The following is a 15,642-nucleotide window of genomic DNA, read 5'->3' on the forward strand; positions in this document are numbered from 1 at the left end:
TGGGAGGAGTGGGAGGAGTGGGAGGAGTGGGAGGAGTGGGAGGAGTAGAGGAATGGGAGGGACTTATCAAGTGTCTCGGCTTTAGAATTTACAGCAGCTTCTGAAGTGTAGCTGCGTTCCCGGGAACTAAGCTGCGTTTACCTTGACTTCCGACTACGTTGGCAACAGGTTTTCTACCGCGAGCAGGAGAGGCTCCTTACCCTCGTCCCTCCTGCCTTCCCCATTGCTTCCAAGAGCCATCTCCCCCCTCCAGGGGCAGCCCAGAGGAAACGCGGGGTACTGGCCCTTTAAACGTGACCGGCTGCGGCCGGCGGACCTAAAACTGACGTGGAACCAGGAGTAAGCCGTGTCAGACACGTGGGACAGGAGGTGTTCATCTTGGAACCGGGCAAAGAGTTTGTCCGCTTCGGGCTATACACTTTTAATATGGCGTTAGGAGAGTATCCGCTTTTGTTTCTCTGTCTTTAGTTGTTTTCCCAATACCCTCGTGGTGAACACTCTCAAATAAAGACACAGTTTAAAGGACAATTTGCCCCCCGCCTTTACGTGCCCATATTAAAAATGGCCGCCGCCGCCTTCCAGGACGCTGGTTGCTCTGCGAACAAGATCCGGGAGGAAACAGTGGGTATGCAAGTGCAGTGGGGGCACAGCCGAGGTTGCGCTGTAGAGGCTCGCGGGAGTCCTGAGCGCGCCTCAAGTCAGAGTTGTTAGATTTCGTTCAGGCTGCTGTGGGAAAACCCAGCCTGTGGGGAGCGGCCACTCCTCTCTGCCGGAGGCCCAAGGCTTCCGCCCGGCTTGTCAGTTAGCTGAGGTGGCGGAGCGGGGCCCCTGCCTGGTCGTCATGTGGGCCTTCCCGGAGTTGCCAATGCCGCTACTGGTGAATTTGATCGGCTCGCTGTTGGGATTTGTGGCCACAGTCACCCTCATCCCCGCCTTCCGTGGCCACTTCATCGCCGCGCACCTCTGTGGCCAGGACCTCAACAAAACCGGCCGGCAGCAAATGTGAGCGGTGGCACCCGGGTCCCGGGCGGGAGGCAAGGGCAGAGGAAGGGGCCCGCAGGGCACGGGCGGGAACTGGGGTGCCTGACCCCGCGGAGATGGAGCCCTAACTCTGCCGACAGGTCGGGATTCTGGGAGATGAAGGGCAGCACTGGCTAACACTGGGAAGGGCTGTTGTGGTTGAGGGGACCCGCGGGTGTATCAGGGATTCCAGCACTGGTGGCCTTCCCCACCCCCTTCCCTCTTTAGATGGGCCGGCACTGGTGTGCCCGCCCTAGTGAGTGACCACGCCCCCTTTCCTCTCCCTCCGCCCCCTCCTTTTGCTGCTGGGCCACAGCCCAGAGTCCCAGGGAGTGATCAGCGGTGCTGTTTTCCTTATCATCCTCTTCTGCTTCATCCCTTTCCCTTTCCTGAACTGCTTTATGGAGGAGCGGTGTAAAGCCTTCCCGCACCATGAAGTAAGTGGGTGAGTGGGGGCGGTTGCTTGTGGCCGGGGTCTGGAAGCTACCTGAGAGAGCTGGGGTTGTTTGGGTTTGGGTGGAGGGGCTGAGGAACGAGCAAAAAGACAGGCAGTTTTGAAAGGTGAAGTGGGCGCAGGCTTGAGCTGTGACCTGTCCGAGCCTCCCCCAGTTTGTGGCCCTAATAGGTGCGCTCCTTGCCATCTGCTGCATGATTTTCCTGGGCTTTGCGGATGATGTACTGAATCTGCGCTGGCGTCATAAGCTGCTGCTGCCTACAGCTGCCTCACTACCTCTTCTCATGGTCTATTTCACCAACTTTGGCAACACGACCATTGTGGTGCCCAAGCCTTTCCGGCCCATTCTTGGCCTGCACCTGGACTTGGGTGAGTAGCCCTGCCACCGCTGCCCCTGTGGCCCCTACTTCAGGGCACCCTCACCCTGGGAGATATCTAGCAGAGCATCATTCCTGGTACTCCAGATTCTCCTCCAAGTGTCCCTGACTTATCCCTGTGTCTTCTAAGATCCTTTCTGTTGGTCCTTCGTCCAGTCCTCTGTCCCCACCACTTTTTTCAGCAGAATATCCTTAAGTCCTCATTTCTGTGGGTGGCACACTTCTGTCTTCTTCCCCCAGGGATCCTGTACTATGTCTACATGGGGCTGCTGGCAGTGTTCTGTACCAATGCCATCAATATCCTAGCAGGAATTAATGGCCTAGAGGCTGGCCAGTCACTAGTCATTGCTGCTTCCATCATCATCTTCAATCTGGTGGAGCTGGAAGGTAGGTGGGATTGGGAGTAGGGAGAGAAGAGAAGTCTGAGTGCTAAGGAAGTTGCCTGATACCTGGCTTTGGGGAGTTCTGGGGGGAAAAAAGCAATATATGAAGATATATTAAATGTAAAGAAAGAAAAATAGCAGCCCTGTCATTTTTAGTTGGATTGGCACTAATAGGTAGGCCATAGTCTTCTGTTGAGTGTAAACCATTTCACAGAACTTCTAAGTCAGACAGGGTCAGTCTATGACCATGATATAGAGTAAACCCAGGTCCCTCCCTAAACATGTCCAAGTATAGACAACCACATTTTGTGCATCCTGCAAAGATGACTAAGGTCTCCCTCTTCTGGCTAACGGAGCAATTGCTGCTTCCTTCTGATAACAGTTCCTGGTGTTTTTTAGACAAAACTGAGATGCTCACTTATACAATTACTTCCATTGACAGCACCCAGTCTAGGGCAAAACTCCACCTCCTTGCTTTCTCCCCAGAATCACTTAAAACAAATCCTCCTAATACCCCCTTACTGAGGCCTCCCATGGTTGCCTGTGGTGTGTAATCTCCAATGTTTCCCTTGTTACAAGTCAGTAAACCCAGCTTTGAGTGCAGGTGTGTTTCTGGTGGTCTTTGGCTGATGGATATCAATGCTTATTAAAACTAACCACTTTTAGGGGCACCTGGGTGGCTCAGTGGGTTAAGTCACTGCCTTTGGCTCAGGTCATGCTCCTAGGGTCCTGGGATCGAGTCCCAGATCGGTCTCCTTGCTCAGCGGGGAGCCTGCTTCTCTCTTTGCCTCTCCCTGCCATTCTGTCTGCTTGTGCGCTATTTCTTTCTCTCTGACAAATAAATAAAATCTTAAAAACAAAAACAAAAACCAACCACTTTTAAAGCATTATCTCATTTAAATTTTGTAACATGTGTCATGGGTTCTTGTGAACCATATTTTATAGTGGAGGAAACTGGGGGCAAGAGAATTTAAATGTGTCATGATCGAGGTCACACAGGAAGTAAAACTGGTATTCAAACCTAGGTCTGACTGATCTAAACCAAACTGAAGACAGTAACTCATTTACGAAGGGTTCGTGAACGAGGGTGGATTATTAGGAATTGCCTGGGTGACACAAAAGGGGTAGTGAGTTCTTGACTTGGGAGACATGGAGAGTACCCCTTGCGACAGAACTTAGAGACAAAAATAGGACCCAGATATGCAGGGAAGTACTATCAACTAACTTCTCCTTTTTCTCCTGCTTCCAAAGGTGATTATCGAGATGATCATGTCTTTTCCCTCTACTTCATGATACCCTTTTTTTTCACCACCTTGGGATTGCTCTACCATAACTGGTAAGTGGGCCTATGGCTAGGGGGATAGCTATGTGATTGTAGAATGAGTATGGTCCTGGTCATGACCCAGCTCCTGGAGAGGCTAAACCTGCACACACCTATGTTGAGTGTTTTCTGGGTCTCTAGTTGGAAATATTCTAATTGATCCCTGCCCACTCGCAGTTAGAAACAAGTGCTTTGGAGCCTCCAGAAGAGATGAATGCAGGGCCTTGGGTCTTGGACAGTTGCTGGAAGAGCTAGAGTCTCCTCTGGGCCAGAACTAGAGTCAGGGCTAGCCCAGGGCCCAGGGGGTGTAATGTGAGAGAAAAGATGGATAGTGCGTCCACCACTGGCTCAGATCCTCTCCCCCACACAGGTACCCATCACGGGTGTTTGTGGGAGATACCTTCTGTTACTTTGCTGGCATGACCTTTGCCGTGGTGGGCATCTTGGGACACTTCAGCAAGACCATGCTACTCTTCTTCATGCCCCAGGTGTTCAACTTCCTCTACTCACTGCCTCAGCTCCTGCATATCATACCCTGCCCTCGCCACCGTATTCCCAGGTAGCCACTTTGGGGCTTGAAAGGGACATCGTAGCTTTTTCACTTGGGATGCGTAAAGCCAGCCTTATACATCTGCTGTGCAAAGGGAGTGGGCCCAAAGAAGGGCTCTTTCCACATGGTTAGCCCTTCTAAATTACAGAGCACATTCACCTACATAATTTAATTAGCTCTGATCACACAGTAGTAAGCAGAGCCAGAAATAGATCTTAGGTCGTTTGATGCCATGTTTGGTGCTCTTCCTATTAATTGACTACAGTGAGGAGAGTTCTTGGAGTAGTGGCCCAGTCACATAAAGCTCTCTTCCCCCTGCAGACTCAATACCAAGACAGGCAAACTGGAGATGAGCTATTCCAAGTTCAAGACCAAGAACCTCTCTTTCTTGGGCACCTTTATTCTAAAGGTAACAGGGTAACAAGGAGGTAAGGGTCTAGGCCGTCATTTGGAATTCAGGGACTGGGGATCCTAGGCCTGCATCAGATCCAAGGGGAGTTTGGAAGTACGAAGCAGATCTCCATTGCTGAAGCAGAGTTGAAGTTCTCTCCACCTCTGGCCCCTCCAGGTAGCAGAGGGCCTCCAGCTTGTGACGGTGCGCCAGAGCGAGCATGAGGATGGTGGCTTCACGGAGTGTAACAACATGACCCTCATCAACTTGCTCCTTAAGGTCATCGGGCCCATGCATGAGAGAAACCTGACCTTGCTCCTGCTGCTGCTACAGGTGTGGTCAGGGAAGGGCTTTATAGCTCCTTGTTTCCCTTTCTCCATGGTTCTGACTCTAGCGTGTTTCTCCTCACAGATCCTTGGCAGTGCCGTCACCTTCTCCATTCGGTACCAGCTTGTCCGGCTCTTCTACGATGTCTGAGTCCCCCGATGCTTGCCCTTTACTGCACAGTCTGCAGGGTTCCTGACTCAGGCCAACCTCTTTCCTAACCAGGAATGCCTCCTGGCCCAGGCCTCTACCCACCACCTCTTCTTCTCCCCCAGATTTTATACTTAGTGATTCCATTTCGCTGTGATTATGGACGTCTTGGGCATGTCTTGCCCTCTACTGACTGTTGGACTTTGCCTGTGGCTTCCTTCAGCTGCCACTCTCCCTCTCGGTCCCGTCTTTACAGCCTGAGCTGGGATACTGCCACTTTTATGCAGTTATCCATGACTCGGACTCTCAAGGAATATGTTGGGCCTGGGGATAGAACCCTGGCCAGGGGATAGGGACACAGGCTTTAAAATTACTTGATATTTGACTATAAATTAAGTATTCTGATTAGTAAGGGCAGACTGCGGGGATGGGGGGGAGCCAGGTGCTCCCAGTGGTGACAATAAAGTGTTGTCTTTTTCTTCTTGTTGTTCCTGTAGGTATATTTCCTATATGGGCATTTGAGGGTAGGTTGGGAGGGTTGGTGGAGCCAAGAGGTTGCCCATCCCTCTACCCAGTCCTTTCCCTTTCAGCATAGCAGGCTCCTTGTAACAAGAAGTGAACAGAAAGAACTGAGATCAGACGGAACATGTTGAATAAATATTGAAATCCTCACATTTCAAGTGGCGGGGAGAGCCATAAGGTTGGAGTTACCTTTGTCTGGTGTGGGACAGAACTTTTTGAGGGGAACAGAGGGAAGGGATCCCATTTCCTCTCTCTTTCACTTTCCCTTTGCAGGATGGGAGGAGGGAGAAAGGAGAAGGAGAGTGACCAGACCTGGAAGGGGAGGTAGTGGCGCAGACCCCGTTCCTTTAAAAATCCTAGGCCCTCACAGATTTCCCAGAGTCTCTTGGGGTGGCTCAGACTCCACCCTCTTTGTCTTCCGGTTCTGGGCTCCAGTTGTAGCGTTTAAATCTGGCGCCCTTCACGTGGATTGGCTCGCTCAGGGAGGGGTTGGCTGGCTGCGTGCTACCACTCCTCCTCGCCTTTTTCCCCGGGCAAAAGGTTTTCAAATTGGGCCAATCGGCGGGCGCGCTCCCTCAGCCGTGGCGCGTCACGGAAGGGTTAACTGCAGCCAACCGGAGGCGGGTATTTGAGAAAAGAGCCAATCAGGAGGGCGCGGAGGTGTGCCCTGGGGGCTTATAAGGGCGGCCCCTGGGCGCGCGCGGCAGCAGTTAGACTGCGGCGGGCGCCAGTTCGTTGGTCCGGTTCGAAGCGTCCTTCTTCACCGCTCTTCTACCTCGCGCAGCATGTCGGGCCGCGGCAAGACCGGCGGCAAGGCCCGCGCCAAGGCCAAGTCGCGCTCGTCGCGCGCCGGCCTCCAGTTCCCAGTGGGCCGCGTGCACCGGCTGCTGCGGAAGGGCCACTACGCCGAGCGGGTCGGCGCCGGCGCGCCGGTGTACCTGGCGGCGGTGCTCGAGTACCTCACCGCGGAGATCCTGGAGCTGGCGGGCAACGCGGCCCGCGACAACAAGAAGACGCGGATCATCCCCCGCCACCTGCAGCTGGCCATCCGCAACGACGAGGAGCTCAACAAGCTGCTGGGCGGCGTGACGATCGCCCAGGGAGGCGTCCTGCCCAACATCCAGGCCGTGCTGCTGCCCAAGAAGACCAGCGCCACCGTGGGGCCGAAGGCGCCCGCGGGGGGCAAGAAGGCCACCCAGGCCTCTCAGGAGTACTGAGGGGCGCCCGAGCCGCAGCCGGCCCCCCTATGCCACCACAAAGGCCCTTTTAAGGGCCACCACCGCCCTCACGGAAAGAGCTGAGCCACGTCGGGCTCGGGGCGGGCGGCCGCGGCGCTCGGCTCCCCCTCCCGCGTCGCCGCCGCCGCCCGGCCCGCCCCTCCCCCGCGCGGGCCCGCTGGTGTTTGTGCCCGCTGCCGCCAGGCCGGGGGGCGGCCCGGCTTGCCTGGCGCAGAGGCCCGAGCGCCGTCGCCGGGAGCGGGCCGGGGGCGCGCAACTGCCTGCCGCGGCGCCCGTGACTCAGCCGCCCGGGCTCCGGAACCGCCGATGGGCCGCAGGGAGGCCGCGGCGCCTCCTGGAAGAGCTGCTCCCCGCTCTGACGCAGGGCCGAGGTGCGCGCCGGGGCCAGGACTCTCCAGACGCGGCCGGGAAGAACCATTCACTGTTGGCCCCGGCGCTCCCCGCCGTCTGCACCCGCGAGCCGAACGCTTCAGGGACCGCCACCTGGGCCTCGGCGGGGGAGGGGCGGGGGCCCGGGTTTGCGCCCCGCGGGCCATGGGGACCGCAGGAGGTGTGCGCGCGCCCGCGCTGACCGCAACGGGGCCCTCGGGCCCCGCAGCTCGCCCCACTTCCCCGCGGGCCACGCACCTCCGTACCAGCACTGGCCCGTTCGTCCGCGTCTGCACTGAGCCTCCGATTGCTTCGGAACTGGAATCTTGCAGCTACAACCCACCCAAGACTAGGACCTTACTGTATTGGGGAGTTTCAGATGGACTAATTTTGTTTATTAAAGGATTTTTTTTAAAAAATGCAGTGTCTATTGTCATTCTTTAAGAGTTGTAGCATTGGCGACTTTGTAGACTCCTATCCTGAGGTGGTGGGGTGCGCGGGGGCGGGGACTCCTTGATATATGGCCCACCTATCGGATGTCCATGTGGGCTAGCTGGAGAGGGGCAAGTCCTAGGTTTCTCCCATCACTACTCTTTCATGGGAGACCATTTGTTGTTTGAAATGAGAACTGTGGCAGGAACAAAGAACATTCCAGGAGAACTTTGCACAAAGGTCCCAGCCTCTGAAGAGTACAGGCTTTGTGTCTGTCCTTATCTTTCCTGCAACCCCACCAAAAACAAAGTCACCTTGAGAGCTGGTTTATTAGTTGAGTTGGTTACATTCGAAGGCCGTGGCTTGAACTTTTTCTCTAAAGAGATGAAACCCCCACCTACTATGGAGGCAAGGCACTCCCCACAGCCCCAAGGTGAGGCAAGTCTCTGACTTTGCAGTTCAATCCCCTGGGGTAATCACTCCCCAGGTAGCAGTGAGGATGGGGCACTGAGGGCTGGTAGGTAGGCACTGAACAATAGCGACCCAGGCACCTGTGCCCCACAGACCAGTTAGTGGGCATCATTAAGCTGCCGTGCAACATCCAGTATGTTCTTGGCTCCTTTGTTCAGCAACAAACTGGCCAGGCTGATGCCCAGGTTCTCAGCAGCCAGCTGGGCTTCTCGTGGAATGTTCCGGGCAGTGATCCCCACCAGCTGCGGATCATCCTCGGGGCCATCTTCCTGCTAGGTGAGGGAAGGAGGTGGGATCTGGTCAGCAGGAAAGAGGAGGTAACAGGCAGGTCTGTTTTCTCCCCCTCTCCCTCACCCTCCAGCTTTGGCACCTGGGCAGTGACCCGGATGGTGGCCTGCATGGTCTCTTGCATGCTATCTGAGCCGTCTAGACTCCAGACTCCTCCAGTCAGGTACAGCTGGCAAAGAAAACAGGTTATCTCAGCATATTCTGAGAGAACTATTAGAAACCCGGGCTCTTGCAGGCAACTCGAGATGCACAGAACGCGTCACAGTGCTCCCTTACAGCCTTCCCTCCCACCTTCCCCTGCGTACTTGCCCATCCTTCATAGCCGTATGCACCGCCACTGGCACACTGCAACCTCCTTCCTGCAATGAGAAGTTCTCTGTGTGAGCTAGGGACTCAACAGCACCACGCGGCCAGAGCCGTCAGAGATAGAGACCTCAGAAGACTTAACTGAGACAAGAGGCAGGGGCCCAGACTTGGGTCCTGTCCATACATTCAAGAATGAGTTACCACTCAATAAAGAGCATTAATATGAGAAATCTCCCCCTCGACTATTCCCAACTCCTCAAGTCCCCACCCCTCCACCGGTGGAACATGGACCCTACCAGATGCCTCAGGAAGGCTCGCTCGGCAATGCAGCGAAGCAGAGTCTCCAGGTCATGCAACACACCCACCAGATCCAGCATGTCCTGGTCCTTGGCTCGGACTTCCACGCCCAGGGCTCCCTGATGGAGAAACCCCCAAGATATCAGGCCTAATCTTTCCCCAACCAATGGAGGTGAGGACAGGAACCAGCCCACCTCTAACTGCTCCCCACGGTCCCTTTCAGCCCAGAAGCCTCCGAAGGCCTGCCCCTCCCTAGAAATGTTCATGCCGGGAGATGCAGATGCAGAAGGTTATGAGACCAGCTTTTTGGCTGACAGCAGAAGAAAGGGCACATCAACACATGGCTTCCCTGGTCAAACATACCTGACCCACAGCATACATGCATTCCTCTGGGTGTAGGATCTGCAGGGGCAGAATAGGCAGTCAGAAGGGTGGAGATGGGGGTGGCTAAAAGCAGACAGTAGTGAGAGGGGGTTTCCCTACCACACAGAAAGCCTAAATAGGCAAAAGTGGGACTCTGACATTTGATCCCCAATCTTCACAGCCTGGGACCCATGTCCTGCTTATACTGTTTGAGGTAGGGTGTTCAGAAAGAGAATACAGGCAGGAAAGGAAGAAGATTAACTGGGGATGGAACAGGGACAGCCCCTACCTGCCCCACCCGGTGCTGCCAGCCCATGCGCTGTAGGCCAGCAGCGGCCAGGATGATGGCACTGAACTCCTGCAGCTCGTCCAGCTTCCGAAGTCGCGTGTTGAGGTTTCCCCGCTGTGGGGAGATGCTAAGGACCACAAGCACTGGGCAGTCCCAAGCCTCACACCGCTCCCCCTGCCTGAGTCTCTCTATTCTAACATCTCTCCTTTGGTCTTCTGCTTACCTATGACAGCTAACATTTACTTCATTACACTTGAGCTACACACCATACACTGGTAAAGTCCTTTATAGGGACTCACTGGGTGGCTCAGTTCATTAAGCATCTGCCGTCAGCTCAGGTCATAATCCCAGGGTTCTGGGATCGTGTCCTGAAATGGGCTCCTTGCTCAGCAGGGAGCCTGTTTCTCTCTCTCTCTGCTGCTCTCCCTGCTTGTGTGTGCGCTCGCTCGCTCTCTCTCTCTCTCTGGCAAATAAATAAAATAAAAATAAATATATATTAAATAAATAAATAAATAAAAAGAAAGTGCTTTACCCACGCCTATTTAATTTCCACAACCCAGTGAGGTAGGTATTCTAATTATTTCCATTTTACAGATGAGGAAAATGATACAGAGAAGTTAACTAACTTGACAAGGTTATAAGACCTCCGAGAAGCATTCCCTGACCCCCACGTCTGTTACAGATGTTCCAGCTAGAAGCTTCCAGAGAATTCCCTACTTTGTGCATGGGAGTGCTTAACACATACTATTTTGAAAATTAGCTTTATATAAAACACTCAATATGCTTAGAATATCAAAATACAGTAGAATATGAAATAAAAGGGAAGCACCCTCCTCCTCCCCCACCTCCCAAGTAATCACTGTTCAGTACCACTCTGTATTATCAATGCTCATTTGTTGTCAGAACAAAAATGTAAAACTCTATAAGCAAGGACAACGTTGGTCTTGCTCACCATTGTCCCCAGTGCCAGGCACTGGCCTGGGGCTAAGAAAATATGAAAGGATTATGAATGGATGGATGGATGGATGGGTAGATGGATGACAGGGCAGACAATGGAGAACAGACACTCCATTGGCCCATGCCCACTTCCTCTGGAAGCTCCTTTTGCTCTCATGACTCCCTGGGTCCTCTGGACCCACCCTTCCTCCTTGACTACGGGCCCCTCCCTCATTTGAAAGGATACAATGCTCTTGAACTCCAGGTGTGGAAACTTTCTCTGCAGCTGGGCTGCTCTCCGCAGGGAGCTGGTTCCCACCACACTGCTCAGAGGGTTTAAAATGAGATTTAACCCGAGATTTCCTCCTCTTGCTCCCGGCCCTCCACCATCTGCGCATGTCCCACCAGGATGCTTATCCAGGCCCCACTCACCTCTTCTCTGGCAAGGTTTCTAGGGTTTTCCCAACAAATTTTGGGTGAAAGACAACAGCATCATAAGGGTTCTCCCGCCTGGAGTCAGAGGGAAAGTCAAAGAATGAGGACGAGATGTCAGTGCAGGTCACTTCCAGGCTCTCTCCATAACCAACTAACTGGCATGTTCTCAATTTCCTGCCATGCCTGACACTCCTTGGTCCTAGAGGCACAGGGCAGAGTCCCAAAGGGAAAAGCAGAGCTTAACATGATGCCTCCCCCCAACCCCATGCCCGACTTCACGGTTCTTACTTGCAGATGGCCCCGATGGTAAAGCCAGGAGGAAGCACGGTGGGCAGGTCCTTCAGGGAGTGAACGACCAGGTCCACTCTAGAGAGATGGAAGAGGGAGGCAAGGAGAAGGGGTCCCAGCAGCAGGCTCCCACCCCTCCTCCACCTATGCCCACCTCTACTTTAGTGGTGCGCTTAGAGCAGATCAGGAAGCGGGCCTGCCCAAGATCTCAGGACCCTGAGCCCTGCACCCTCTCTTCTGTCCCCCTTCCCCAGCCAATCCCGCCTTCCAGGCAGCCAGATCGCTCAGAACCAGGACACTCCCCTTTTCTGAGGCCTGAGAAACCCACATATGAGCCTCCCTCTAGCCTATCCAAAGGTTGAAGCCCCAGAGTCTAGCTGATAGCCAGGTGTGATGTGCACAAGGGTCCTAGCAAGAGACTGAGTAAGAACTGTCTTTCACTTACTCATTCTTCTCCAGCGCATGTTCCAGCTCCTTGGTAAACAGGCTCTTCTCTCCAATCTGCCAGTCAAAAAACAGCCTGAGGGGGGCGCCTGGGTGGCTCAGTCGGTTAAGTGGCTGCCTTCAGCTCGGGTCATGATCCCCGGGTCCTGGGATCAAGCCCCATGTTCGGCTCTCTGCTCAGGGAGGGCGTCAGCTTCTCCCTCTCCCTCTGCCCCTCCCACCCACTGTGCCCCCTCCCTCCCAGGCTCCTGTCTTTCAATTAAATAAACAAATCTTTAAAAATAAAAAATAAGGGGTGCTTGGGTAAGCTCAGTCGGTTTAGCCTCTGTCTTCCACTTGGATCATGATTTTGGGGTTCTGGGACTAAGCGCTGCTTCTCCCTCTCCCTCTGCCCTTCCCTTGTGCACATGCTCTCTTTCTCTCGCACTCTCTCAAATAAATAAATAAAATATTTAAAAACAATAATTAAAAAATAAAAAAAGAAAGAAAGAAAAAAGAAAGAGCCCCAGAGTAAATCTCTTGGGGGAAGGAAAGAGGAGGGAGGGAAAAGGATTGGGGGGAATATGTTACCTTAGAGAGCGCAGTATCAAGAATCTTGTCCCCTGTGGTGGACATAGCAACTGAGGAGAGAACCAACCAGAAGCTCATTGATCAGTATTTCCTGAGCCCAGCACTGTGGATGCAGAGGCACATATACCCCAACCCCTGCCCTCTAGGAATGTAATGAGCTAGGAAGAGGACTAAACACCCCAATAGAAAGACCCAAAGCAGAGGTGTTAAATGCCAGGCTGGCCCAAAAAGTCAGAGTTGGAAGTGTTCAGAGGAGGAAATGGCCCTCCAACTGGGGACAGCCAAGAATTCTCGGAGGTGGGGCGCCTGTGTGGCTCAATGGATTAAGTGTCTGCCTTCAGCTCGGGTCATGATCCGGGGGTCCTGGGATGGAGCCCCACATCAGGCTCCTTGCTCCGGGGCCTGCTTCTCCCCCTCCCTCTGCCTGCTGCTCTCTCTGCTTGTGCTGTCTCTCTGTCAAATAAATAAATAAAATCTTAAAAAAAAAAAAAATTCTCAGAGGCAATGGGATGAAGCTTTGAGCCTAGGGAAAGCCAGAAATGCTGTGTTTGCCTGTCCGGGGGCAGAAGGGTTTCCTTCCCATTAGCTTCCACTCCTGTCCAGAAAACTCACCGATTTCAAACTGCAGACCTGGGTAGAAGGCTTTCAGCATTGCCACCACACTGTCTGTCTGTATTCGAGCCAGCTGGGGGCAAACATTCCGATTAGTCCTATCCTTCCCTGCCACTACCCAGAGCTCACACCCTCACTGGGTGAGGGACATACTGAAGGAGCCGGAATTCAGAGAGGGGTTTGAATGCCTACCTGGGAAGGAGAGGGGTCTGGTCTGGGAGCTCTCTGTACCCCGACCCTCTCTCCACAGAATGCAATATGCCATTCTCCATGGGATTTAAAACCCAGCCACCCCATTTATCTTCCATTTCCGAGGTCCTGGGAATTAACCCTCTGGGCCCCCCAGCTTGTGATACCGCCAGCACAGAACTCTTCCCACCAACTTCCTCTGCCCGGTAACTGTACTAACCTGGCTCTTTCGGGTACCCACACGAATCACTCTCATCTTTGGGCCGTTTTCTTCCTGCAGAAAAAGATCCCCAAGTCACAATCCCCTCTGTTCCTTGTGTTCTTCAACACCTGTCCAAGAACCAGAATCACGGGCCTGGAAGCAAAGGACCTCAGCCCCTGGCCTGCGGCCTGCTGAACCTTGGTGTGGGGAAATACTCCGACACGGGTCCCTTTACCTTCCTCAGAACCTTCTGCCCTCCTCACGGATCCAAAGAAACAGAGACCTGAGGGAAGCACCAGCAGGACCCACGGTTGCTGTTGCTTTAATAACCGGACACTGAGCCCTGAGGCCCATCCTGGCTAAGCCTGGGGGAGTGCTGCACACAGCCAGGTGGGTAAAGAGATAAGGTCCATCAGCCCGGCCACAGGGAGGGAGGCTCCCGCAGCAGACAGGGGCAGGGCAGCTGGGGCCGCCGAGACTGTGCGCTGAGTCACTGAGGACAAGTTCAGTATCCACAGCACAGCAGGCGCAGGTGTGTTGCCACTTTGATGGGAACAGCTACCCCACAGCTGCCACACCACGGATCCCATAATCCGGCTGGAACGCAACAGAAAGGATTGGGGTCAACAGATCTTACGGAGAGTCTTGCTTAGCCTCTTGGCAGGCTGACCTTGGCGCATCCTCTCCTCAGTATCTGTTTATCTATAAAATGAAGAGGTTTGGACCCTAGTATTCTCTGCCTCAGATGTTCTACAAGACTTAAAAGGCTAAGCTGCCTAACGTCCATTCACCTCGAGTGCGACCTCTGGTCGCACCAACCAGAAATACTGGAACGTCGCTGACCAAGCTAGGAACTCAAAGGGACACACCTCTTCTTCCTGCCAAGGCACCTGTGACAAAGGTGTTCCGTGCCATGCAGGTAGAACTGCGTGCCTCAGTCTGTAGTCCTATCTCTTTCTAGATCAGAGAGTAGCTACTGTACATAATGTCAACTTTCCCTATTCTGAGATCTTCATCCCATGGAGGTGCTTTGCAGGCAAGCCTCTGGGCCCTCTGTTGTTGGAGGATGTGACAGCTGGCTGCTCCTGGACCCTAGTCTACAGCATTGCTATCAGTTCTCCCATAAATAAACCCTATGGACCCTGAGCCAGTCAGATTAGGCCTGAAATGCTAAACATGGCCCCTAAAATTCTGGGCCACTGGGAGTCCAGAGAGAGTAATCTAAGGTCCCAGAAACTGCTAGGTTGAAATAATCCCTTAACTGCATCGATTCTGCATGGCATATTTTATTCCATTAAAAAATATTTATTAAACCTGTAAATGCCGGAACTATTACTTTTAATCTTCATGAAAACTCTTATCAAGTAGACAGGGCAGGTATCTCGGGGACCATGTTACAGGAGCAATTGAGAAGTGAAATGACTTGCCCAGAGTCACACAGCTAATAATGGGAAAAGAGCTGGAGCCAGAATCCAGATTTTCCTACTCCTCGTCCAGGGCTCAAGAAAGTCCGCAATGGCAAAAAATCCCTCTCCTCCCTGGCAAGCTGCACGTCGGGAGATAAGCAGCTGCCCCATCTCTTTCTTATCTCAGACTGGCAGTGGCCTCCAGCCGCTTTAGTTGCATCTATGCAAGCCCAGAGGTCCTGCTGCGAGCTAGGGAGAAGACTCAAGGGCGCCGCCCACCACAGTAACCCAAAGGTGTGTCTCAGCTGGGGACCTTGAGAGTAGGCTGGGGCTGGGTGACCGCTAAAAGAGAAAAAAGGGAGAAGGCGCACTTCCAAGATGTTTGTGTGCAGTTGGGGGACTTGCGGGTACGCTCTCCTCTCGGGATCCAAACTGGAACAGATTCCCAAGGTGGCCGAATCCCGCCTCGGCCCTGTCTCGTTGTGAAAGGGTCCCGGGAAAGGGTCTGGGGGAGAAGAACTTTCCTGGGCTGGGTCATTAAATCTAGGGCCGTGGACGCCAGGCACGGCGGAACCCCACCCAGATGCCCGCAGGGATGGGGGTTTCGTTCCAGACGATCCTTCCACTCTTAACCCCGCCCCCACCGCTCACCCAGTTCCCCTGTCCTTCCTAAGGGCAACGCAGCTACTGGCCCTTTAAAAACTGTTTCGACAAAAAAATGACGGATAGTCGCTCCGACCAATAGACGACGGAGGGTGGCAACCTGGAGCCAATCGTTGGGCCGCCAGTCCAGAACGCCGAAGTTACGAGAGTCCCCGGCTCAGTACTCACCGCCGTAGCGGCCCCGTTGCCGTTGCCAGACATGCCTGTGCTCGGGAGGTAGGTCCGGGGGGGTGCCGCCGAGGTCCCCCGGGAGCCGGGGGAGCCGGAGGGCCCGGCCAGCGGGCAGCGGGTGCACGCGGGCCCGAGCTCCTCCTGCAGCCTCAGACTCAGGGCTCTGCGTCACTTCCGGCAC

At 54.0% G+C, this 15,642-nt stretch overlaps 3 protein-coding genes across 7 annotated transcripts; 2 read left to right on the top strand and 1 right to left on the bottom strand.

Annotated features, from left to right (window-relative positions):
- Positions 1 to 635: 635 nt before the first annotated feature.
- LOC111153751 (dolichyl-phosphate N-acetylglucosaminephosphotransferase 1) lies at positions 636 to 5,453 on the top strand. 2 transcript variants are annotated; one of them, XM_022512960.1, is made up of 9 exons: positions 636 to 1,002; positions 1,337 to 1,457; positions 1,630 to 1,843; positions 2,092 to 2,238; positions 3,486 to 3,570; positions 3,926 to 4,114; positions 4,427 to 4,514; positions 4,674 to 4,829; positions 4,908 to 5,453. In XM_022512960.1, the coding sequence occupies exons 1-9, from the start codon at positions 842 to 844 to the stop codon at positions 4,971 to 4,973; spliced, it is 1,227 nt and encodes a 408-aa protein (XP_022368668.1). In that variant the 5' UTR covers positions 636 to 841; the 3' UTR covers positions 4,974 to 5,453. The 2 variants fall into 2 exon arrangements, with proteins under 2 accessions (XP_022368668.1, XP_022368667.1); XM_022512959.1 differs by having other exon boundaries at positions 4,674 to 5,453.
- Positions 5,454 to 6,213: 760 nt separating this feature from the next.
- LOC111153866 (histone H2AX) lies at positions 6,214 to 6,886 on the top strand. Its single transcript, XM_022513140.1, has one exon. It carries the CDS (start codon positions 6,278 to 6,280, stop codon positions 6,707 to 6,709), a length of 432 nt encoding a protein of 143 aa, XP_022368848.1. The 5' UTR covers positions 6,214 to 6,277; the 3' UTR covers positions 6,710 to 6,886.
- A 955-nt stretch (positions 6,887 to 7,841) lies between these two features.
- Positions 7,842 to 15,625, bottom strand: LOC111153864 (hydroxymethylbilane synthase). 4 transcript variants are annotated; one of them, XM_022513136.1, is made up of 14 exons: positions 15,459 to 15,625; positions 13,240 to 13,293; positions 12,831 to 12,903; positions 12,219 to 12,268; positions 11,650 to 11,705; positions 11,205 to 11,282; positions 10,914 to 10,991; positions 10,729 to 10,804; positions 9,546 to 9,659; positions 9,257 to 9,295; positions 8,893 to 9,012; positions 8,596 to 8,649; positions 8,373 to 8,459; positions 7,842 to 8,274 (listed from the first exon to the last, which is right to left on the bottom strand). In XM_022513136.1, the coding sequence occupies exons 1-14, from the start codon at positions 15,489 to 15,491 to the stop codon at positions 8,101 to 8,103; spliced, it is 1,086 nt and encodes a 361-aa protein (XP_022368844.1). In that variant the 5' UTR covers positions 15,492 to 15,625; the 3' UTR covers positions 7,842 to 8,100. The 4 variants fall into 4 exon arrangements, with proteins under 4 accessions (XP_022368844.1, XP_022368845.1, XP_022368846.1 ...); XM_022513137.1 differs by lacking the exon at positions 15,459 to 15,625 and adding an exon at positions 13,457 to 13,876; XM_022513138.1 differs by lacking the exon at positions 15,459 to 15,625 and adding an exon at positions 13,457 to 13,520 and having other exon boundaries at positions 13,240 to 13,289.
- Positions 15,626 to 15,642: the final 17 nt, after the last annotated feature.

Source organism: Enhydra lutris, unplaced genomic scaffold (assembly GCF_002288905.1).
Source record: "Enhydra lutris kenyoni isolate GAN:26980312 unplaced genomic scaffold, ASM228890v2 scaffoldscaffold34, whole genome shotgun sequence".
Taxonomy (NCBI): domain Eukaryota; kingdom Metazoa; phylum Chordata; class Mammalia; order Carnivora; family Mustelidae; genus Enhydra; species Enhydra lutris.

Bases quoted from the DNA above. Each gene is read 5' to 3' on its own strand.
- LOC111153866 (XM_022513140.1), top strand. From the start codon at position 6,278: ATGTCGGGCCGCGGCAAGACCGGCGGCAAGGCCCGCGCCAAGGCCAAG.
- LOC111153751 (XM_022512959.1), top strand. From the start codon at position 842: ATGTGGGCCTTCCCGGAGTTGCCAATGCCGCTACTGGTGAATTTGATC. The intron at 1,844-2,091 runs GTGAGTAGCCCT...TTCTTCCCCCAG, and splicing joins TGGCCTGCACCTGGACTTGG to GGATCCTGTACTATGTCTAC. The intron at 4,515-4,673 runs GTAACAGGGTAA...TGGCCCCTCCAG, and splicing joins TGGGCACCTTTATTCTAAAG to GTAGCAGAGGGCCTCCAGCT.
- LOC111153864 (XM_022513136.1), bottom strand. From the start codon at position 15,491: ATGTCTGGCAACGGCAACGGGGCCGCTACGGCG. The intron at 10,805-10,913 runs GTGAGTGGGGCC...CCCTCTGAGCAG, and splicing joins GAAACCTTGCCAGAGAAGAG to TGTGGTGGGAACCAGCTCCC. The intron at 9,013-9,256 runs GTATGTTTGACC...TTTCTCCATCAG, and splicing joins GCATGTATGCTGTGGGTCAG to GGAGCCCTGGGCGTGGAAGT.